The sequence below is a fragment of the Piliocolobus tephrosceles genome, chromosome 5 (assembly GCF_002776525.5).
Source record: "Piliocolobus tephrosceles isolate RC106 chromosome 5, ASM277652v3, whole genome shotgun sequence".
NCBI classification, from domain to species: domain Eukaryota; kingdom Metazoa; phylum Chordata; class Mammalia; order Primates; family Cercopithecidae; genus Piliocolobus; species Piliocolobus tephrosceles.
The window spans coordinates 34,872,649-34,896,339 of record NC_045438.1 but is presented as its reverse complement, the minus strand read 5'-3'; the positions used below and the strand labels follow the sequence as shown (position 1 = coordinate 34,896,339).

General features: G+C 39.3%; 1 protein-coding gene across 2 annotated transcripts in view; it reads right to left on the bottom strand.

Annotated features, from left to right (window-relative positions):
• The window catches only part of PDE7B (phosphodiesterase 7B), a 342,996-nt gene that overhangs the window by 63,154 nt on the left and 256,151 nt on the right, over window positions 1–23,691 (bottom strand). For both annotated transcript variants that reach the window (XM_026455008.1, XM_026455007.1), the window contains one exon: window positions 20,122–20,205. In XM_026455008.1, the coding sequence (XP_026310793.1) occupies window positions 20,122–20,205 (84 nt within the window). The remainder of the gene's footprint in view (window positions 1–20,121; window positions 20,206–23,691) is intronic.

Genomic DNA, 23,691 nt, shown 5'->3' with positions numbered 1-23,691 from the left:
AACAGTCTAAAGCTTGGGGTTCTATCTTAGAAGGGAAGTCATAGGGTGGTAGCTTTGTGGGGAGCAGGAAGGTGGGACAAAAGGACAGAGGAGAAAGAAGGTGATTGGGTGGAAAGTCTTCCTAGTCTTTTCCCAATGGTGGCTGGTGTTTTGTGCTGGGCTCCCAAAGCAACCCCACCCTACTTATATTCAGCAAAGCAGTTCTTTAGCCATATCTGCATTGTCATATTAACTTGTCTTTCTCACCCACTAAACTGTTAGTTCCTTGAGGACAGGGCCTATGCCTTACTTACCTATAATCCCTAGTGCTTAGCTCAATGGTGTGAGTAAGGAAGGGGTAAAAGTCAAAGGAAAACTTAATTCACTTGGTAATTTTGCCTAGGGGGTCCGAGTTCTCACAACAAAATAACCAGAGCTGATAATACCTATCATTATTCCAGGTTTCGAAGCAGAGAAACAGAGTACCAAAAGATTAAGAAACTCGGTGAAACACATGCAACAAGTAGAAGAACAGGCATTCAAATAGTTCCCATGCTTCTCATTAACTGATATTGTTACTTTGTCTCATGCATTAGAATTAATTTAAAAAAATTAGATTCCATCTTGAGCTGAGGCAAGTGTTTTGAGCTTTCCATCTTTGCAAATATAGTCCTGTGGGCTATTTTTGATTATCAGCTTTCTGTTAAGGGGAATGATGTCAAAGCATCACTCTGGTAAACTGAATAGTGGCATACTTGATTTGCACACGGGTGCTAAGCTAGTTTTCCCAATAAGTGGAAATAAGTGTCTTTCTCAAAATGCTAGGCTCTAGCTCTTGGTAAAAAGCAAGACCTGCCCAACATTTTCAATGTCCTAGAGAACACCCCTCTCAGTAACGACAAGTGGCAGTCTGCCCTCTTGATGACCTGATTGGGTTGACAGATTTCACACTGTTTAAGAATGAGGAGTGAGGAGTGTGCTATTTGGAGCCCATCCAGAATCATTCTTCAAAGTGTCAGAAGGATCACAGCAGAGCAAAAAGTTCAGAAGTTAAGCTAAGTTTAAGGTCTTTCATCCTGGAAAGTTTTCATTAATGTGTTTTTTCTCTTTTGCATTCACCCCAGTGAATGCTGCAGTTGCAAATTTCTCAGCATGACTTGGTCAAAACCCACTCAACATTATGCCAAGAATCTGCTTTTAAAACTATGCTGTCAAAATTTGCAGGCCTAAGAGGTTTAATTTTTAAAGTATCTGGTTTTCAGTAACCAGATTTCTAATTATATTGAATTTCAGATTTTTTCAGGAGCCCCCAACTCTGAGTATTTTCCTTAAGAGCAACCAAACTTTCTGAAATTTATTTTAACAATATTTATTTTTTTTACCAACTTTAAGCCAAAAGAGAAACTTTGTGGTTAATAACAAGCTATAAACAATAATACTTCTGTAATAATAGTAGAATATTATTGATAATAGTCTTAGTAACCATCACCTTTTATGTTTAAGACACTTTGGAACCGAAAGCTATCACTGATAAATAAAAAACCCAAAGGGACTTAATGACTACATGTCAGGTAGTAATGGATGGCTTAAAATACAAATAAACCCTTGAGTGCTATTGGGATTTATGAGTCAATGTGGGAGGCATTACCCCCTAGGAGGCACTGGGGAAATGTTGGGGGGCATTCTTGGCTGTCAAAATGACAGAAATGACCGGAACAGAATTTAATGGGAAGGGAGTCAGGGATGTGGGATGTCACAAAGTATGTGGGGCTCTTCTGTCCAACAGAGGATTGTCCTGTATCACCTTCAACTTTTCAATAGCTGGTCAGGTATTCATATGGGTGAAAAGCCTATTTATAATGATCTGAACCCAGAACCTAACCCCACTTCTCTGTTTGACAGATAAGCTCAAAGTCTTATTTTCTTTAAAAATCATAATTTTTGTGGGTACATACTAGGTATGTATATTCTTATGGGGATCACGAAGTATTCTTTCGTACAGTTTTAAAAAATTTTTTATTTCCATAGGTTACTGGGGAAGAGGTGGCATTTAGTTACATGAGTAATTTCTTTAGTGGTGATTTGTGAGATTTTGGTGCACCCATCTCCTGAGCAGTATACGTTGAACTCAATTTGTAGTCCTTTATCCCTCAACCTCTTCCCACCCTTTCCCCTGAGTCCCCAAAGTCCATTGTGGCATTTTTACGTCTTTGCATCCTCATAGCTTAGCTCTCACTTATGAGTGAGAACATACGATGTTTGGTTTTCCCTTCCTGAGTTATTTCACTTAGAATAATTGCCTCCAATCCCATCCAGGTTTCTGCAAATGCCATTAATTCATTCCTTTTTATGGTTGAGTGGTATTCCATCATTTATATATATAACAGTTTCTTTATCCATTCATTGATTGATGGGCATTTGGGTTGGTTCCACATTTTTGCAGTTGCAAATTGTGCTGCTATAAGCATGCGTGTGCAAGTATCTTTTTCATATAATAACTTCTTCTCCTCTGGGTAGATACCCAGGAGTGGGACTGCTGGATCAAATGGTCATTCTACTTTTAGTTCTTTGAGGAATCTCCACACTGTTTTCCATAGTGGTTGTTCTCTTGTACAGTTTTAGTACAAGTATTCCCTTTTCAGAAGTGTAACTACTATGCAAACTAAGGAAAGAATGTTGTTTTGGGGGGTTGTGGGTAAGAGGAGGGAGTGGTGGACACGATTTTCCCAGAAGTTGTTCCCCTTCTTAGGAAATACCAGTGGCAGGACTGCTGATGATAGTTGACTGCATTTCCAACATGATACACCCGTATCGATTGCACTGGACTGTCCCATTCACAGGGATTCTGCATGTGGGTGCAATACAGGCTATATCCTTAGGCCTTCTAGGGTGATTATGCCCAAGCATTACTTATTTGTCATAAGTTGCTTTTCTTGTATTTCTTGTGTATTAAAAGCTAGGGCCTTATTATGATTTTTTTTGAACTTATGAGAATAAGTAGGCTATAGATTTCCTTTCAAGAGAGTAAAGGATCTATCAGGGTAGTAAAGATTATAAAATGTGTTATAAAAAGGAGGCATTGGGGCTGAGAGGGTTAGAAGTCTTTCTGCTGGGTAAAAACATCCCAGGAAGGGTGTTGTGTAATGGGTTCCTGTCTGAAGCCTGGGAACACCTTTACAAGAAGAATGGAGTATTTGCTCTGAGTCTCACTGCTCCAAGTAGAAACTAAGGTCAGAGTTTCCTCAATTTCAGTCATCCTCTTGCCTTTAGTAGCGTTTTTACCATATCTCCCTATACCACTACTTATATAATATCTTTTTGAAAAATCAAATAAATTCATTTTTGCCTATATATATGTATTATTTCTTTATTTTTTGTAAGGGACAGGATCTTTGTCCTGTCTCCCAGGTTGGAGTTGCACTGGAGCAATAGTATTATAGCTCGCTGTAGCCTTGACCTCCTGGGTTTAAGTGATCTTCCCACCTCAGCCTCCTGAGTAGCTGGAACTATGTGTGTGCACCACAACGCCTAATTTTTAAATTTTTTTAAGAGATGGCTTTTCCCAGGCTGATCTCAAACTCCTGTCCTCAAGCAGTCCTCCCGCCTTGGCCTCCCATAGTGCTAATTCACAAGTGTGAGTGACCATGCCCAGGCCCTTACTTACATATATCTTATATAAAATTAGTATCAATAAAAAACAGATTTGATGTGCTAATTACATTTTCTCTAGTACATGTTAAAATACACATGTAACGATTATAGTAAAAGATAAAAGGTTGTTTCTGTAACAAAAATATTGCCTGTGTTCCCATACCACGCTTTGGGAAATGATGCTATAAAGGATTAAAGATTTGGAAAATATGACTTAAGGATAAAGGATGATCTAGTCATACCCTATCATTTTCTTTGTTTAGAAAAGACAAATTCTCCTTTTACTAAAATAAATCCTCAATATTGTATTTTAAATATTTATCACAAATTCAAATAATTTGAAATGTATGTAATGTCACACCCATTCCACATATTGATAATCTTCATGAATATGCTGTTTACTAAACTCTTTTTGGAAAAACTTCACATAATAGGGCAAACTCTCCAGCCACTGTTGTCAGCATGTTATATATAATTTACCTTTAGTAAAAATTAAATACGCCATCCATAGCAACAAGTCGTTTTGAATAAATGCCTTCAATATTTATTCATTCAACAAATATCTGTCAAGATCCTACTATGTGAAAAGCATTGTTCTGGGGAGTAGGATATAGCAATGAACACAATAAAGTCCTTTTCCTTGTGCAATTTATATTTTTATTCACATAATATGAAAATGGAGCTAATTTGATTTCCATTAGTCCTAAGAAGAAAATAGATAAGGGCATAGCATTACTCTCCATATGGACTAGATGGCTGAAACTTGGCATCAGGGTATGTGGACACTTGATACTGTCATTTGACATGGAGTTTTATACAGCAAAGTGATTTTAATGTTCTTTCATTTGCATAGCTTTTCAAATGATATGCTATTTTGTTGATGCTTTGCTTATATTTCTCAGTTCCATTTAGAATTGGGTTGCACAATTTTTTTAAAAAATATTTTTTATCTATTTAAAATTTTTATTGCTGTCATTTTTCTTCCCAGTGTATAAAATGGCACTCCGCAATTTGGGCAGAACTTAAAAATTTTTAAATTCTTCCACCTAAGTTTTTATTTTTTATATATAATTTAAATTGCCCTGAGTTCACCTTTGAGTCACACTTTCTCATTTTTCATGCCATTAATATTACTGACAAATGGTTACCAGGGCCTCTTAATTAGTATTTAAAGGAGTATAAGTATTCATTTTCTTAATCTTCTCTATTTAAGACACTTAAAAACTCATAACAAAGGGTGATTTAAGGTGGTGAGAGCTGTTGAATAGAAAGTTCAAAAATAAGAGACTCAGTCTTGTCATAAGACTATGGTGACATGTCTTAATTTCTAGAGAGTGGGTGTTTCTTACATATCCAACTATTAATGTTAGATAAAATTCATCTATTGTATTACTCTGTTAGTCATTTCCAAACAGCTGAAATAAAAACCCACTGCTTTATTTTTCAAAATCTCAGGTGGTACCACTGGCCTTAATTGGTTCAGCAAATGGAAATTGCAACAATAAGAAAGCTAAACTCTTCACAAATATTGTTTTGAAGTTCCAGTTAATAATTGCTGTTTAAAGTAATCGACTCTGAAACATTCTAAGATTCTGAGAAGTCATGAGTCACTGGGAAGAGCTAAGTTATGCCCCAAATAGCTTTTGTGTTAGGAGTTTTTGATTATGCTATAATTCTTTCAAAACAGGTTATCCTTGTTTGGCAATTCCCAACGAAGAAAACATTTGACCAACTAGAGCTTGCTTGTCTTTTAATATATTAGGCAGCACTTATCTTTGAAGACATTTCCTTCTGAGATGTTATAATCTATTTGCCTTTAAAAATGATTTTCTACGTGAATATTGAGATAGTTTGGCAGTGGTATGAAGAACACTGCTGACATTTTGGGGACCTGATATTTCCTCTAAAAGAATAATTATTGCTATAATGAAGAGGGATAAATGTGATAGAGAAAATACTCTAAGAGAAGAGGTCTTTTACTTTATAGACTCGGTATCTTCCAGCTCATCAGAGCGTTGAACTCCTGGGCTCAAATGCTCCCACATCAGCCTCCTCAGTAGCTAGGACTATAGGCATGCATCATTACACACCAAGCTAATTGTTTTATTTTTATTTTTTGTAGAGACAGGGTCTTGCTGTGTTGCCCAGGCTGGTTTTGAACTCCTGGCCTCAAGTGATCCTCTTGCCTCAGCCTCCCAAAGTGCTGGGATTACAGGCCCTAGCCACCGCACCTAACTGGAGAAGAGGCCTTTCAAAGGAAAGAACTTTGTTCACTTTTTCCACTGCAAGAGCTAAGCAATTAGAAGAGTGCCTGACACATAGTAGGTGCTCAATAAATATGTATTGCGTGAATAAATGAATGAATAAGAATAGCCCAGCAGTCTTAGTGTGTCTGGGGGCTTGCCTGAAGAACATCTGTCCTCAGGAGGGAGGGTGATGGGAGCTGCCCGCAGAGAGATACAGAGGACAATCTCTAGAGTCTTCCATGAAGCTTTGCAACCTGACTATGCCCCCATACAGCTACTGAACTTCTCTACTTTCTTAGTGCTTCTGTTGCCCCTTGTGTCACTTGAGGATAATAATTTACAGAATTTACCACATTTTTGAGAGGAATAAATAATATTATACATATAAAGTGCTTAGCACATAGAACACTTTCAATAGGTATCAGCTAATTTTAGAGTTCCAATATATGATTATAGATTGTACACTGATATTGGATTGAAATCCTGGGCTTTCTATGCAACAACTTTAAAATATAATTGAATACTGAGATGAGTTTTTGAGGTTTTTATGCAGCATATTGTAAAAGCACTCTTGATCTTAGGCATAGACGGTTGGGTTAAGGGATTAAAGAGAGAATGTGTTTTCATCGTACACCCAGGAAAAACTGGCTATTTCTTTGTAACTTAGTTTTAATATTAGGCAGGAGCAACCACTTGCTACATAAGATATGAGGGAAAGAAAATACATTTTTCTTTACTCACAAGCCCTCAGTGAAATCTCCATTTAAAAAAGATTAAATTATAAATTGGCATTCAAGACCATCACTGGTCTGTTTCTAACCGAACCTCAACATTTAGTAAGGGTTTCAGCCTAGTTTTACATCAATGCTGATTACCTTCCCTCCAACTATGCAGTACCCTTCTTTTAGCACTACACATTCACCCTAGAATCTGAAGGTGCTTGCCCTTTGAGTGTATCCAGCATTCTCCCATGCCTGGTCTTTTTTTGAATGCACTTGAAAAAAATCCTCTACTTACAAAAATCCGGTCATTGCCCAAATGCCAATGCCAACCTTTCCACAAGGTCCTTCACTAGTATGTCCAGTGCTTTCTCCATTAGACCTCCTTGCATTTGCCAGTGTAGCTGGTGTTTTAGTGAGTTTTGTATCAGCTCTTTCCCATAATGTTTTGTTCATCCTTTATTTCTTATAGTGCTTATGGCCTGGTACACAGTAGTTGCTCAATAAATGCGAATAGTGTAATGTAGTTTACCCTCTCTCCTTTTTTTTAAAAAAGGGATGATCTAAGGTCTTCCAAGGGGGACTTTCTAAAAATAGATTTTTAGCTTCTGGTCTTTACTAAGAATTCTCTCCAAAACAGAAAATAACGCTAATGTGGTAGAGCACAAAATGAAAGAATGGGAAAAGAAGACAGGAGATGGGGAATTCTTTTTCCTCGCATATAAAGAATTGTCAAAAAATGGTAGTAGGAGAGGGAAGAGGATACTGGGCTTCTACTTGCCTAATTTCTTGGCATCTCTTGGGAGAAAAGACTAGAATGATAGGATCCAGAATCACAGGAAAGCAAGGAGGGAACATCTCCCAACCCCTGCCTAGAAGTGAACTAGCTGCAATCACAGCTGTCTTCAGGTGATGAATGACCAGTAGTGGATGGTCATGTGGATGGGGTGGCTGTGATAGGGCCCAGACACTGAGGGACAGGGAAAACTTGTTTCCACTGCTAGACCTTCCTTATAGATGATATTACCCACAGAGCACAAATGAGCTCAGGAAGGAGAGGGAAGGGAGTCAGACACAAGGTTATAATTTTTCTTGTTTTTCAGTTTGCATTGCTAAGGGAGATGTGGGCATGTAGGGGAGGGTGGGAATAGTGGTAGGCTTATCTATACCAGCCCAAACTGAGGAGGGGAAAGCTGAAAACAATGGTAAAGACTTAGATGACCAAGGCCGAGCTAGGCCACCACACTGCCGATGGAATTTCCCTGTGATGCTTTTGATGACGTTGACTGCTGGTGGCCAGGTGGAGCACAGAACTATCTCTCTGGGCCATAATGACATATAGTGCCACAAAAGCAAGACCACCAAGCTCTGGTGGCCCCTAGGACTGCCCCTTCTCTACTCTTCTCTACCTGGCTTGCTACTTCATGGAGAAACACGAAGTTGTTAGATGGGAAATTCCTTACTTTTCTGCTATAAAACCTACCAGACTCCCTGCGTTACATCCCTTCTTTCCTTCCTCCCACCTGCTGTTAGGAGAGCTGCCTTCTTTTCTCAGGCCTGTCATCCGCTCCCATCTTCTCAGGACACTTTTATTCTCAGTTATGATTTTTCTGGTCTATTTATTCCATGGTTCTTTCTCAGCTAGATCCTTCTCACCATGATTTCAGCTTGCTTCAATGTCTTGTGAAAAACAAAACAAAACAACCTTCCCTAGCCTCATTTTGCCAGCCATCAGTCTCTCAACCACTTTATTTACAATCACATGTTGGAAAGCGATCCTGCAGGCATTGTAGGGGCAGCTCAATAAATACCTGTCAGAAGAAAGATTAAACTAAAGAATGGAAAACTGAAAATGGTTAATAGGCCATTCTCTACTTCACTATAAGTCAAGTACTCTATATTATTATGTGTCCTATGCCCTTCTTAAATGGGAATACTAATATCTGTAACAATAAAAGAATTGATACCATGGCAGTATTACGCTAGCACTCTAAGTGCGCTTACTCACTACTTCCCACAATAACCTGTGAGATGTGTGCACTTGTGAATCCATCTTTTTCTAGCCCGGAGGAATCAGAGGACCAGGGGTCAGTAGATCAAAGTCCTGTAGCAACTGCTCCTGGAATCTAAACCCAGGCATCCGGCTCTGGAGCCAACACCAACCACCTTCAAGGGGAATCCTGGTGTTTTATTTTCTCTCTTTGCAAGTGGTAAAAGTTATTTTATATCTTGAAGGTAAGGCTTATATAAGGAAACCTTATATGGTTGAGTGGAAAGACAGAATGTAAGAGCCAAACCCTGGTTAACTCTTTCATAGCTTTGCAATGAATCACTTGGCCTGTTTTGTTTTTGTTTTTGTTTGCGTATAAAATGAAAAACTGGGTTCAAAGATCTTTTGTCTTCATTTAAAAGCTTTGCAAAGTGTAAAATGCTGTTTAAATGTGAATAAGAACTTTGATTTTGTGCTCTTTGGAATAAATTTCACTTTTAAATGACAAGTAAAGTAGCATACATAGCTTTTGAGAAACACCCAACTTCACAATTTCCAACCAATTTTCCAATTTAGGCCTGTTAAATAATGTTTTCTGGCCTATGGCTGCAATTTCACTTTCTGCATCTTGATATTCCTTTGGAAGAAAAATAAAGGTTCTTTTTCTGGCGGACATTGAAATTTTTAAAAATAAAATCTCATTTTTCTCTGATTATAAAAGGAATACATGCTTCCAGTAGGAAAAAAATAGAAAAACAGAAGAAAAATAATCATCTAGAAAGAGCCCTTGTTAGGATTTTGGCATATTTTAATAAGCATAACTGAGATCTTCTTTTTGGATATAGACTTTTCTATTCTGCTTTTTATCTAATATATTATAAACCTTTTGAGAAATTGTTTCTTTCAGCAATTCATGGTTTGCATGACAGGAAATAACCAACTCCCCCTTGAGAAAAATTAAAGCAACTGGTGGCAGCTACAAATCTGACTTTAATTTGTCACAATAGCGATTCCATTTCCTTCTTCTTTGGGGGCAGCTTACAAGTATCCTCAGCTGTCACCACCACGCCCTTCTCTTTCTTATCAAAGAACACAAGGTCAGGTGATGAAATGGGCAATTTGTCATTTGGCATCTTCCACGAGTGGCAGGGATATTAGAAAATACAGTAGAAATATTGCAAAATCTAATAATTTAGATGTTTAATGATGTATTTTCTCATTCAGTTATAGAAATATTTGTTCAATGATACTGAAGTCAGTTAATACCAAAAGGAAATAATCTAAATGTAGTATAAAAAGAAAATTTTCATAATTTATAAAAAATATTTAAAAGGAAAAATTGTCATATATATGTTCCATGTAAAAGGAGTATACTGCATCATATATTGCCTTTGAACATTAAAATTCATATGTAAAAAGGATTATACTTTATTATGGTTAAAAGCTTTTGCTCTGCAATTATATATTTGGGGTTTAAATTCTGGCTTACAAGCTGGGTGACCTTGGTTGAGTTATTTCTCCTCTTTCAGTCTCAGTTTCCTCATCTGTAATAGTAGCGGTTACTTTATAGGGTGTTTGTGGGGATTAAAGGAGTCTATCTGTGCAAAGCATAGATATAATTTGTATGCCATAATTGACATATATCGCGGTTCCCAAATACTCCTGGAAGGCCCAGAGCCAGCCTTGTTGCTTCAGGTTGCCTGAGGCTGTTTTGAAAATATCCTGGGCTCTACCTCCAGAAATTCAGGTTCAATGACTTTGCAGTTACAATGTGATGATGCTTTCTGGAAGATGTAGTGGGAGTGCAGAGAGAATGATGAGTTCACTCCTTTGGGAGGATTGAAGAAGGCTTCACAAAGGACATAATGATGGGGCCATGGCTTGAAGGGTGAACAGATGCTTCCTAGGAGAAGAGGTGGCGGGAGAGGGATGTACTCAGCAGAGAGAGAAGGGACATCCAAAACTCAACTATATTTATTAGGGACCTATTAAAAGCAAGGCAGGCTTCCGAACACATTTATCTCATTTACTCCTCACCACAACCCAATCGGGGTGGAATTAAAATCTCCTTGCATGTATGTGAACATTAAGTAGTTTGGGCATCTTTTTCAAGCTCACAGTATAAGTAGGATTCAAATCCAGGTCTAACTTCAAAGGTCATGGTCTTTTCTGTGGGCTCCCTCTACTGATGATGACTTAGTGAGCTTGGAGCTCTGGGTGGGGCAACCATGGTAGAAGAGGCAGAGAGGCAGCCGTGGTTTGGTTGTGAAGGGACTCATTTTTATTTTTAGTATTCACAGCAATCCTCCTGTGCTTCTAGTCTTCCAAGAGACCTACATCCTGGCGACCTTGCCTAGGAGGGGTATACACCTGGCCTTATACACCCTGTGCCTGGGGTTAGGCACCTCTCAGACTAGCGCTGTTGTGGTGGTCGTTGTTAGATGTAGTGGCATTGACCAACTTCTTCTTGGGACTTTCCTCCATAACTTCTGCCCTCCTTCCTCATGTTACTTAAAAGTAATAAACCACCCAGATGCCCCAAGGCAATTTGGTCTGCTAGTTAGAAAACAAGATCTTTTTGATCTTGTGTGTGAACCCTGAGATCTCAGTTTGGAAACATGCAAAAGATATTAAGGATGGGGCCACACTCTAGTTTTTCATACATACAGTAGAATGGGGACCACAGTGAATCCCTTAGATATTCTGAAACTTCGAAGGTGGGATGGCAATGAAAAAAATAGCCCTGCGTTTGGTTTATTAATGAGGTCACAAGAGATAGGCTCTGCCTGTTTCTGGGTAGGAGGTTGAATTTAATTTTATTGAACAAACAAGTCATTTTAGCTCAGTGACTCATAGGTAACTTCAGTCAAAAAAACTTAATTTACTTCTGCTTCCCTCTATATTTTAATGTCTCCAGAAATCCAGAGAAGCCACTATGCTGAAAATACTTTGAGTGGGTTAGAGTTTCGCTCAAGGAAGTGCTGTTGTAGAAAACGACCATTTCTCTGTGCTGTGTTCAGCAAATCCACTGGGATCTGACACAAGTCACTTTTGTATTCAATAGAATCCATCATGAGGGAGTGAGGTGGCGCCTGAACACTAATGTCTAAATAGTTTCTCACAGAGGAAAATTTAGAGTTTCTCACTAAAGGAAACTCATTTCTTTGTGGGCTTTCTCATGGACAGTCTTGTAATGCTTTTCAAAATGAAGCTTATTATAAACTAAAAATACAGGGGCCCCTGAACAAAAGTAGTTGGTTGACTTCATGATGCCTGTTCTGGCCAGATGGCTCATGAATGATTATGATTCCCAAGTGGAATTTCCAAAATAGACCTCTCCTCTGCACTTCAGTCCATTATTTCTAGCTTTCTTTGGGATATTTCCACTCAATTCTCCTGCAAACTCAACCTATCCCAGCGGAGCTTACCATCTTTCCCCTAACTCATCCTCTGACTTTTCTGACTGTTGATCTCATCTCCAATTTTTCAGATGGCCAGACCAACTCTGGCTCTCCCAATATTCAGTATCCTCAAGTTTTATGTCTTCTTTTATATGAAATCTGTGGATTTACACTTTCATCTCTACAGCCATCGCAGTCTGCAGCCTGATTACACTGCTTTGGATTCATTGGGTCTGTGTCTCCTACATATGGATGTTAGTTAATTTTCTCAACACTGTTTTATCCTGTTCATCTTTTTCTCAAAATTCTCTAGAGACCCTCTGCTTAATGAGACAAGTTTGATTTCTTTATCTTGGCATTCCAAGCCTTTCTCTCTAGTTAATGAACTTTATTTGCTACTTTTTGGATCTTCTTCCTACTTAATGACTTTATGTCCCCATATGTAGGTCAGTCTCCCTTATAGACAATTCCTTCATCAGTCAACACTCTATCTTACCTTTCAGGGTTTAGCACAAGACCATAAATCCTTCTGCTCAGGGTACTTCAGTAATCTCTGCCTTCTCTTGTCTCTGATTATTGTTACTTATTTTAGAATTAGATCATTTACTCTGTTGTAGGGTACTTGGTGTAATGTTTATTTTTCTTGTCTATGTAATGAGATTGTTTGCTCTTTGAGGGTAGCAGAATATCTCATAGTTTCCTTTCTAGCCCTCAGAATTTTCTGCCCAGATATAGCATATAGCAGGTTTCTCCCCCATCTCCCCAGTCCTGTTGACTTAAAAGGAATTGTTCAGATATTTTTGTTTGGAGTCTCTGGTAGATCCCAGTCCCACTGCTGTCTGAGACAGAAGATAGCCATCATACAAAAGCCCATCTCAGTCCTGTGGTGGTTGGTGTGGCTCAGAGCATCTTGGTTTCATGGCCTTCTTGGCATAGAGTAGGCATTCTGTTTGTTGAATGAATAAATGAATGAAAACCCAGAGGAAGTACTGGACTCTCTAACTCAATTTTCTATTTTTCATCCCTTAGATAAAAAGTAATCCATTAAATGATGTCAGGCAGGTTAACAGGCAGTGGCTGTTTTCACTTTTTGATGTAGAAGGTGAAAATGGTTTCTTTTTGAATATATTTTTTCTCAGACATATTTTGTATGATTTTTCCTGATTTCTCTGCTCGGATCCCACTAGAATACCTCGTCTTTCAATAATACTTTTATCTAGTTGAGCAAACTCGTTGACAATGTTTTCCTGGTTTCTTAAGTCTTAAAGTATATTTTATAATGGCACTAATAGTTGGCCTTAGCATACAACCCGCTTTTATTTCACTGTTGCTTCCATAATCTGCTTGTGTTTTAACTCCTCCCAGGAAGCGTTCCTCAATTTCCAAGACAGAATTAATTATTTCCTTCTTGAACTCCTCTGAATCCCATAGATGCATATATTTCTTGTATTATGTATGCTGTTATACAGGCATGTATTACTTGGTGTATCACACCACATCAAAATTTATTTGTAAATAAATTGTAGATACAGTAGCTTATGCTACTGTAAATCCCTCCAGGGCAGCGGCCATGTCTCATTCATCTCTGTATCTCCAGCACTGGTACAATGCCTCCCATAGGAGGTGCTCCATCAAGGGGTAGTCATAGGGAGAGCTGGGACATCACCAACTCTGTCTTCTGCAGGCTAGTGGCATTTCAGTGGCTAACCATCCTGCTGCTTTGGCACTTCCGCAGCTGAAGTGCTGGGAGCTTGCAGCCAGAAGCCCTGAGTGCACCATCATGGAGCAAGATCCAGCTGAGCCAGAAAGCACCACGGCCACAGCGAGTGCCTTGCCTTTCTTCTAGAGGAAGGTAAATATTGAACTTTGAAATTGTAGGGTGTTACCTTGGCACTCACAAGTGTGAGGAGAAGTCTGAACAAGTCCCAGCGGACACCTCCCTTCTCCACTTGGGGAACACAGGGCTGGGGGTGGGATGGCATCTTCTCAGCATGACTGAATTCAAATCATCCGATGACATTTTAGTTCAGATTCTTTGCTTGTGTAGTTCTTATAGGTGACAGAAAAAGGTATCTGTAAGGTTACTAAAAGGCTGTAACTGTCTGCCAAGAATTCTCTCATAGGAAAAGGAGTCTGTAAAGAAACTGTCCCTCCATCTTTAAGATGGGTCTATCACTTAGGGCCAGATGTTTTCCAGCATACTGAGTGGCTTTTGGTCAACAGTCCTTCACCGAGAATGTGTTTTATATGTCAAAGAAAGAACGGCTGCAGGGTATAATACGTTTTAGATGGCAGCTTTAAAAAAAATATTTGAGTCTCTGGGTCACTTCTTCATAAAAAGGTTAAAAAATATATATGTTCGTATATATTGGTTCCATTTGGGAAATAATAAGTAAAGGAAAATATTTTTGTAGCTCTACTAAAATGACCTCATGCTTGTGCAGTTAAGATGACCCTGACAGGAGAGGCAAGTCTGAAGGAATAGAGCTTTAAAGATCAAGATTAGCAAATTAACAGGCAGGAAAAGACAAATAGCCAATTAACCTACTACTGCAAAGCCCAGGGGCTGGTCTGGAGCTCTGGGTTCTCTGTGGCAGCAGATATTTGGTGCCCTAAAACCTCAGGCTGAAGCTGTTTCTTTCCCTCAAGCTCCACAGTCCCTGAGCATGTTTTCTTTGTATGTCACTTCCTCTGCTGAGCCGGTGTGGAAATCACTTTGTGTTGCTCTGAGACGGTTGCCACGGGAACATCTCAACCTAGTCATTATCTACTCAGGCTGCTGATTATATTAAATCAGGAGACAGAGCTGTAGACGGGGCTGCTGGAGCCGCCTGCTTTGCAGAAGGTTGTAATTGCTCCTGCGACTCTCCCCTCTGGGTCCACAGGTCTGGGAACACTCTTCTCTACATTTTTTCCTCCTTTGTTTCCCCCCTACAAACAGAATTAGCAAATGAAGTAAATCTATAGGAAATCGACATTGGGAAAATGCAGCCATTACTTTTCCGTCCCTCCAGTTCTCTGTGTTAGAACATCATCTGGAATAAAAACAATTGTCCCCCTTTTCTCTCTGTTCTGGCTCTCTGTGCTTAGGTGTAAAGATAACAGTCTTTAAAGATCTAGCTTTCCAATGTTCCACACAAACGGTGCTGAGGCCACAGTTTCCTGCTACTTATCGAGAGAAGCTTCAAGAAGTTCATAGAGATGACTCTCTTCTAAATTGTGTGTGTAAAATAGAAACAGGAAATGAAATTAGCTTTTAATGAGTCTTATGTATTTCTATTGATCTAGATGAATCTCTTATGAAAATGATTTTCCAATCTTTATTCCTGGAATGCATATGATATGATATTATTATTTTTAACTGATAAAATTGTACATATTTATGGTATACAACATATTTCAAGATATATATGTGTGTATATATATATATACACACACACACGCACATTGTGGAATAACTAAGTAAAGCTAAATAACTTATGCATTACTTCACATACTTATACCTTTTTGTGATGAGATCATTTAAAACCTACTCTGTTAGCAATTTTCAAGTATCTGTTTATTATTAACTATAGACACTATATTATACAATAGATCCTTTAAACTTATTCCTGCATGTGATCTTTGAGAAACATTAAATTGAAATACCCTTTTGGGGGAAAACCTATACAAGCAGTTGGCCTTGTAATTTAATGTCCAAATCAGGACACTCTGGGAATGAAAGACGGCACTATTAATAAATACTCCTGAACAAGTGCAAACTAGGACTATGCCAGGCAAACCAAGAGTCACCTTACATGCAGACAATAGGTACATGCAATCAGTAGTACTGTGTTTCCCTCTGCCCCAAATATGTGCTTCCCCTCCCCGCAAAAATAACCTCTTCCAGAAGAATGTGCAATTAGAAATTATAATTTTAAATTGGAATTTAAAATCTGCATCGATAACAGATGTTCCCTCACTGTTTATTCTTCTGTTCATAAAAATTTAGTCAACGTGAGTCCACTCTTGAAAGTAAAGTGATGGTACTGGAAATGTAACAGAAAAAAAAAAAAAGACATTAACAGACTGGACTGAAAGTGCTTGTGGCTTTGTCATAAAGCTCTCTTAAATCTGTTTAAAAAAATCTAGGGGTTGGCAACGTTGTTCTATAAAGGGCCATAGAGTGAGTATTCTGGGGTTTGGGGGGGCAGTTTGTAGACCACACAGTTTCTATGCAACTACTTTGCCACTGTTTCAATGACAGCAGTCATAGATGTCACATAAACAAATGGGCATGGCAATATCCCAGTAAAATTTTATTTACCAAAACAGGCAGGAGAAGGGGACAGATTTGGTGTGTGGGCAGTCATTTGTCCACTTCTGTTCTAGTAATTCAGTTTTTTTTTTTTTTTTGAGATGGAGTCTCGCTCTGTCGCCCAGGCTGGAGTGCAGTGGCACAATCTCGGCTCACTGCAAGCTCCGCCTCCTGGGTTCACGCCATTCTCCTGCCTCAGCCTCCCAAGTGGCTGGGACTACAGGCGCCCACCACAACGCCCGGCTAATTTTTTTGTATTTTTAGTAGAGACGGGGTTTTACCATGTTAGCCAAGATGGTCTCGATTTCCTGACCTTGTGATCCACCCGCCTCGGCCTCCCAAAGTGCTGGGATAACAGGCGTGAGCCACCTAGTAATCCATTTTAATGCCTAGAAACTGTTCTGGTTGAAGATGAGTAATTTTAGATTTTAATTCTGATGTCCCCTGCCCTCCTGTGACAGACTGGGGCTGTGACTAATGGGACCAGTGGAGAAATGCTTGGGCCTCACTATTTAGTGTACATTTCTGCTCTTGCGTGCTCCAGTGATTCATGCATGTACTGAGGTGGGTGGGGGAGGGACACCCGCCCGGCGTGTACTGAGGTGGGTGGGAGAGGGACACCCACCCGGCGACACTCTGGAAAGGGGATGGCAGTTGTGTGGGTTTCACTGACATTTTGGAAGGAAGGCTGCAGGGATGCAGAGCTGGGGAGTGACGGCTATGGTGATTTGGTTTTTCCTATAAATGGTTTTAAAAAAATCCTAGATTAGATTTACCGTGGGAGAGAGAACAAAACTGCAAGCACCCGAGGGAAATGAAGTTTAGGGTCTGTGCCCACACTGGGAAAAACTTGACTCAAAATTAAGGTAAGTGATCTAAAGAATCACTTTAAACTAGCTCAGCTCTTACAGTGTAGAATAAGAATGAACTGGTAAAGAGAAAAGCCCTAGGAGAAAATCCCCAGATGTCCCAAGATGTTTCCTTTTAGGCATAAAGCACACACTAACAACTCAGGCAAACCACAAGGCCATAAGTGATATTAAAGAGAATTAAATAGACAGTATATGAAGTAGTAGGAGATATGACATATATACCTTATGTAACTGTGACTAACACAGATGTTCATACATCTCTGCTCCATACTGACAAGCTGCTGTAATTGCAAACTAAGTTAGGAACCATGGAGGGTGACCACAGTAATGTTATCTGTTCTAGTTTCAACTCACCAGTGGGGTCTATGGTGCATTATACCAAGAGGTAAATCGTATCACAAATAAAGGAATATTTTAGAGGTCTTCATTCCTATCTGTGTTGTTCAGTGAAACACGGGATGATTTATGTTCACAGTTATTTAATATAATGTTTTTGAGGAGACCCTTTAATAATTGGTAAGTTAACTATAGTTAGTAAGTGATCAATAGCAACTGATTGTCTTTAGGATCTTATAGCCTATTTGGGGTAGTTTGATACATTAAAAAAACTAGAGACCTCATATAAAGGAAAATATGCTAAAGAAAAGTTAATATTGCCTCTGCAGTATGTTATAGAGTAAGAGACATGGGTGAAAGAGTTATCCAGAATGGAATGCTGAGGAGACCCTAAAGGGAATTTCAGGGTGGATGGCCAGCACTGTCACTTGAAGAGTGGAGGACTGTGAGCACCAGGTGGGGTGAAATAGGGGTGGAGGGGCAGGCAGCATCCGGGGTCAGGGAAATGAGGCTGAGGTTGAGCCCAGGTACTCAGAAGTCCTGGAGGATCTCCAGCAGAGGATAGCAGTTGCTGGCAGATGATCTCTTACATGGTGAACAATATGACACTGAAATATTGTCTGCAATGAGTTTCTCTTTAAATGTTATTTATATTTGCCATTGTTTTTCAGATTACAAAAGTAAAAGAGGCAAATCGTAAAAAAAAAACAAACAAACAAAAAAATAAACAAACCAAAAAAAGTGTTCCACTGTCCCGCCTGCAAAGATAACCACCATTAGCAGTAAAGTTGCTTATTAACACTGGGATTAAGGTTTTAAAATAATGAAACTTTGGAATTATAAACAGAAATATCCCCTTATTTTCCTAATTCCTTTGTGGTTCATATCAGAAAACATGAACTAACACTCATCTACTATTGAGAAGAGGCTTTTTGGTTGTTTTCTCTCTCCGACTTTCAAAATGGGACGCTGTTGGAGAGTTCTGGTCTATATGAAACAGTGAAGTGGAACCCCTTGCTCATCCTTGTCCTGCTTAGAGAAACCACATGCCTAGGGCCTGGAAATCTGTTCAGTCTAGAGACTGTCAAAGGTGTAACTTCCATGGGTAGCTGGAACAGCCCAATCAGTGTATAAGGAAAGGTCAGACAGACCATTAGAGCTCCCACAGGCTGTATCCCATATTATTGCATTGGTCTAACGGCTCAATTCGGTCTTCCAAAAAGCATTTTTGAGGGTCTGGGTAGGGAAGGTTATCTCTAGTGTGGAAAGAATTACTCCAAGTCTCTGTGTCCCTGAAAGTGCTAAAAAAAAAAAAAAAAAAAAAAACAGACATTGCACATTGATAGGGGAGATTAACAAGCCAGGAGAAATACAAACATGCCACCTACTATTGGCCTCTCAAGGATTGAAGGATTAGAAATAACAAGTTCTAATTTCTCCTAGTAATTTCCAGGGGTTTAAGTAAATCAAATTACCTCTTTAGCTGAGCTTATTTATGTCAAAGGAAAGTAATATTCTTTGGGTATAATCTAGTACTTTGACATTTATAGATGGGAAGTGATATGAGAACCAAACACTGAAAACCTTGGAGCAAATTGTGAAATTTATCCTCTTGCTCTTCCACCTCCCCCACAAGTCTACAGTGAAGGATGATTACGATCATTGTAAGATATGAAATCTGGAGGGATGACCGGTCACTGGTTTGAGTTTGCAAAATAACCTAAGATTAAGAAAATTATGGACCAAAGGTTGAGCAAAACTCCCGATGAGGAGTAGTTTAGGGAGGGGAAGGTAGAAGTCAATGAACTTGTAAGGTTCAAGGGAGAAAGCAGCAATGCTTTGGATTTTGCCATGGTGAGGAGTTTTACCAGGAAGGCAAGAATAGACCTTGAGGATTTATATTAGACAAAGAAGTGAGAATTCTATAATGTGTGGGTTACTAAGGGCAACCGTAGAAGAGGATTCCCTGTGGGGTTTCAAAAATAAAATGGAATCTCACCTAGTCTAGCTCTGGCTGAAGGTAGAGAGAATATGCTGGAAAATGAAAATAGTAGCTTTCCTGTATAGGAAGTCACAGTTTTTGAGACTTACACTTTTTATAAAAAAATTTTTTATTCTTTTTGAGACAGGCTGGAGGGCAGTGGTGAGATCTTGGCTCACTGAAGCCTCAACTTCCTGGGATCAAGCTATTCTCTCACCTCAGCCCCCAAGTAAGTAGCTGGGACTACAGGCTGCGCCACCATGCCCAGCTAATTTTTTGATTTTTTGTAGAAATAAGGTCTCACTATGTTGCCCAACTCCTGGGCTGAAGCAATCCTCCCACCTTGGCCTCCCAAAGTGCTGGGATTACAGGCGTAAGCCACCATGCCCGGCCAGAGGTTTATACTTTTAAAGCTGACCTGATCTCATTTGACCCTCACTGAAGCTCTGAGAGGCAGGGCAGGGCCAGAATTACTTCACTTGTGAGGAAATTCAAAGACAAAGGGTTAAGTTCTAGTTGGCAGAAGAGAGATTCAGGAAGGAAGGCGGACCCCGGAACGTTTTGAAGTTCAGAGGGAAATGAGGATTTTTTTTTTTTTTTCTTTTTGAAGAAAACGTTTGTTCCTTTCCAGGTACACTTGATTACTCACTGTTAAGTAGGCGGAAGTCAATGAATGGGTAGGAGCCACGGCGTTCAGCAGGAACCCCCGTCTGACCCCTTAGTCGTATATCTCCTAGAAAACAGAAAATCCAAACAAAGGCTTGAAAACATTGCCACGTGCATTCACTTTTCCCCTGTAAATCCTCTGTAAATCCTCAATGAAACCAACCCCACATGTCAGGAGAAAAATGGTTCCCTTTTACCATACTGAAGCGAGTGCTGTGTGGAAAGGGATATTTAATGCTGAGTGTAATGAGGTTGGCAATACACCAACAAGGAACATGGGTCTCTTGTATGTGCTCAGAAGACGGGTCTGTGAAAATCACAGCAACTTACAAAGTTCCATAAAAAGACAAAAGTATTTTTATGCTTCCCAGGGCCACAGAGACAAAGCATCTGAATCTGGAAGGATAAATGAGTGTTGCATTGTAGCTTTCATTCTTAGAAGTGTTAATCACCCAGACTATAATTTTTCTTGGTTCCAGCACAATTGTTTTCTGACTGCCATCCACCTTCCTTTTTTTCATATTATATCATTAATGTGCTTTAGAATCGCCTCACAGGCTAGCCTTGCTCCAGGCACTTGGCCACTCTTGCACACAGGACAGTCCGTAGAGTTTCTAGTACTTATTTATTTGGTTTCCATATATCTCTCTATATATCTATATATATATATTTTTTTTTTGCGATGGAGTCTTGCTTTGTTGCCAGGCTAGAGTGCAGTGATCTCAGCTCACAGCAACCTCTGACTCCTGAGTTCAAGTGAATCTCCTGCCTCAGCCTCCCGAATAGCTGGGATTACAGGCACACACCACCACACCCGGCTAATTTTTGTATTTTTAGTAGAGAAGGGGTTTCACCATGTTGGCCAGGATGGTCTTGATCTTTTGACCTCATGATCCACCTGCCTCAGCCTCCCAACGTGCTGGGATTACAGGCGTGAGCCACTGTACCTGGCTGGTTTCCTTTCATATTTAATATCTGTGTTCATTTTCCTTTTTGGTATGTGTCCTGTCTTTCTCATCAGAGGAGGTAACGGAGTAGAGTGGAAAGAGCATGGACTTTAGAACAAGGTAGGCTTTGGAGAAACCTTGCTGAGACACTTGCTACCTGTGTGATCTTGGCAGATTTATTTCTCTGAGCCTCAGATGCCTCATTTATAAAATGAAGCTAAGACCCACTTCGAAGTGTCCTTGTCAGAGAACCTAAAATAATACTCACTGCCTGGCAATAAATGCTGGTTTGCTTCCTTCTAAACTCCTGCAAAGCAGGGATCATGCTTATCATGTTATTTACATTTCTCCATAGCACTTTGAATGCTGTCTGGTACTTAATGAATTCTAAGTGAATGTTCTCTGTTGACAAGAGTAGAAATAAAGACCAAATTCACCAGTTATTATATATACTATGGAATCAGAGGAGAGGTAGAAATACGTGAGACATAATATATCTCTGGAAGAACTGAATCAGGGAAGGTTTCAATTCCAGTAGTAATGGGTACACTCCCTAAATTACCTTTTCCCCAAACTAAGGTGGCACTGGGGCCCCAGCCTAGGAGCTGAAAGGAAGAACAGTCCTCTCTCCCTCCTTTCCTAATTCCTGGAGGAACTCAGGACCTGGGTGAGATCCCCATCAGCTGTAACTCATGCAACTGATATGCTTAAAATGACCCTCACAGATGGGCCTTGAGTGTACTGTACTTGGAGTTGTAAAGTGCAAGCCATGAGCTCTTGAGCTATTCTCTGCTTTGAATTTTATATTGGTGCCTTCTTTAATGCTTTGTATAATCTGACGTTACATTGCCATATTGATATGAAAGAATATTGTAATTTATGGATACATGTTATAAACCAAAGTGAGAGGAAGAGGAAACAGATGGAAAAGTACTTTTATAGGTGTGAATATAAACTTACATCAATGAGGGTAATGCTGTTAGCTTTAAAAAAATGTACTTATTTATTTTGATATGGGGTGGCTGGTCAATAAAGGAAAGCTACCAAGGAAAGTTGAAGTGTTTTTCTCTCCTCAGCAGTTGTCTTGAACACCGTATGTTTACAAAGCACTTTCACAACATGACAATGTATTTATTTTCTTGTTTTTTTTTTTTTCTCACTGGGTCTTCATAATAACCCAGTGAGGAGAGACACCTTTTATTCTGTTTACTTTATAAGTAAGAAAACAGAGGCTCAGAGAAGAATGGTTGTGAAGGACTACTATTCGCTCTGTAGTCCCAGGTAAAGGCACAAGCCCCTTAAAGTCCTGATATAGTAAATATTTATGGACTTTAACTGAGCTGCCTAAGTTGATGGTGGTTTCAGATTATAGTCAGTGGGGCTAGCACTTAAATCTAGGCTGTTAGGCTTCATAGGCAGAGCTCTCTCCACAATACCACTGGTTTCTAACCTTATGGTTAGAAACACACACCTTACGGAGTGTGTAGACCAGGTTTTTAAAAGGAAAAAAGAAATGCAATTCTTAGATCCTCACATAAAAGAAGTTGTAGTTTTAATATCAATTGAGAAAATACAGCATGTTAAAATGATATAACAGACTCACTGACTTTAAACACATTTGTGTTGTATAATGGTATATAGTAAAAATGATGCATGGAGGAGACTGCATAGATTTTGTCTACCAAGCTGACTGGGCTTGTGGATTTGTTGACCTGTTGCTGTAATCTCATGGGCTCCTTCCAGCCCTTTCAGTCTCACCTTTTGGAAATCACTTCTCCATTAGTATTTTCTTCTCAGTATTACCAAAGAGTTCCTCTTGACTTTGTAGCTATGAGGTTACCACTTCCCCAGAAAGTGTCTATGTAATATTGATGAAGGTTTTAATGCCTGTGACAGGATTTCTTCCTGGTCTCCACCTGAGAGTCTAGGGCAGAGGAGGCCCATTAGCATGTAAGGTTTTAGATTTAGGGAAACTGAGGAAGAGTACCCTGTGGCCGAATGGATGAAGGGAGGGCAATACATTGGGAACTTGGGGGCTCCTGTATTGAGAAGACCAACATTTTGCCATCTTGGGTAACCCTGGATGAATGAATCAGTAATCACTTTGAAGTCCTGTTGTCTAATATTTAAATTGCATAAATCATAGCAATTTTGTCTACATCACAGAGTTGTTGTAAGGAAATTATAAGGTATGTGAAAATAATATGGTAGATAACATTCATTGAATACTTATACTCTGCTGAGCATTTTACATGTATTATTTCACATCATCAACCCAACAAGCCAAAGTAGTTTATTATTATTATTATTATTATTATTTGACTATTTTGCAGATGAGGAAACAAAGCCAATGGAAATTTGATAATTTGTTCAGACTCATAGAGCTAGAAAGTGCAGAGCTTATGCTTAAACTCAGAACTGACTTGAAACCTCATGTTCTTAACCACTCTCCTATATTATTAAGATGAAAAATTGTTTAAACAGGTCAGTATTAACTTTTTCTTACATAATGTATGCTTTGATTGCTGTTTGCCGATAAACCAAATATACAGTCATCATGATTTGTGGAAAAAGAATACCAGGAGAATCCCACTCCCTTGATGAGT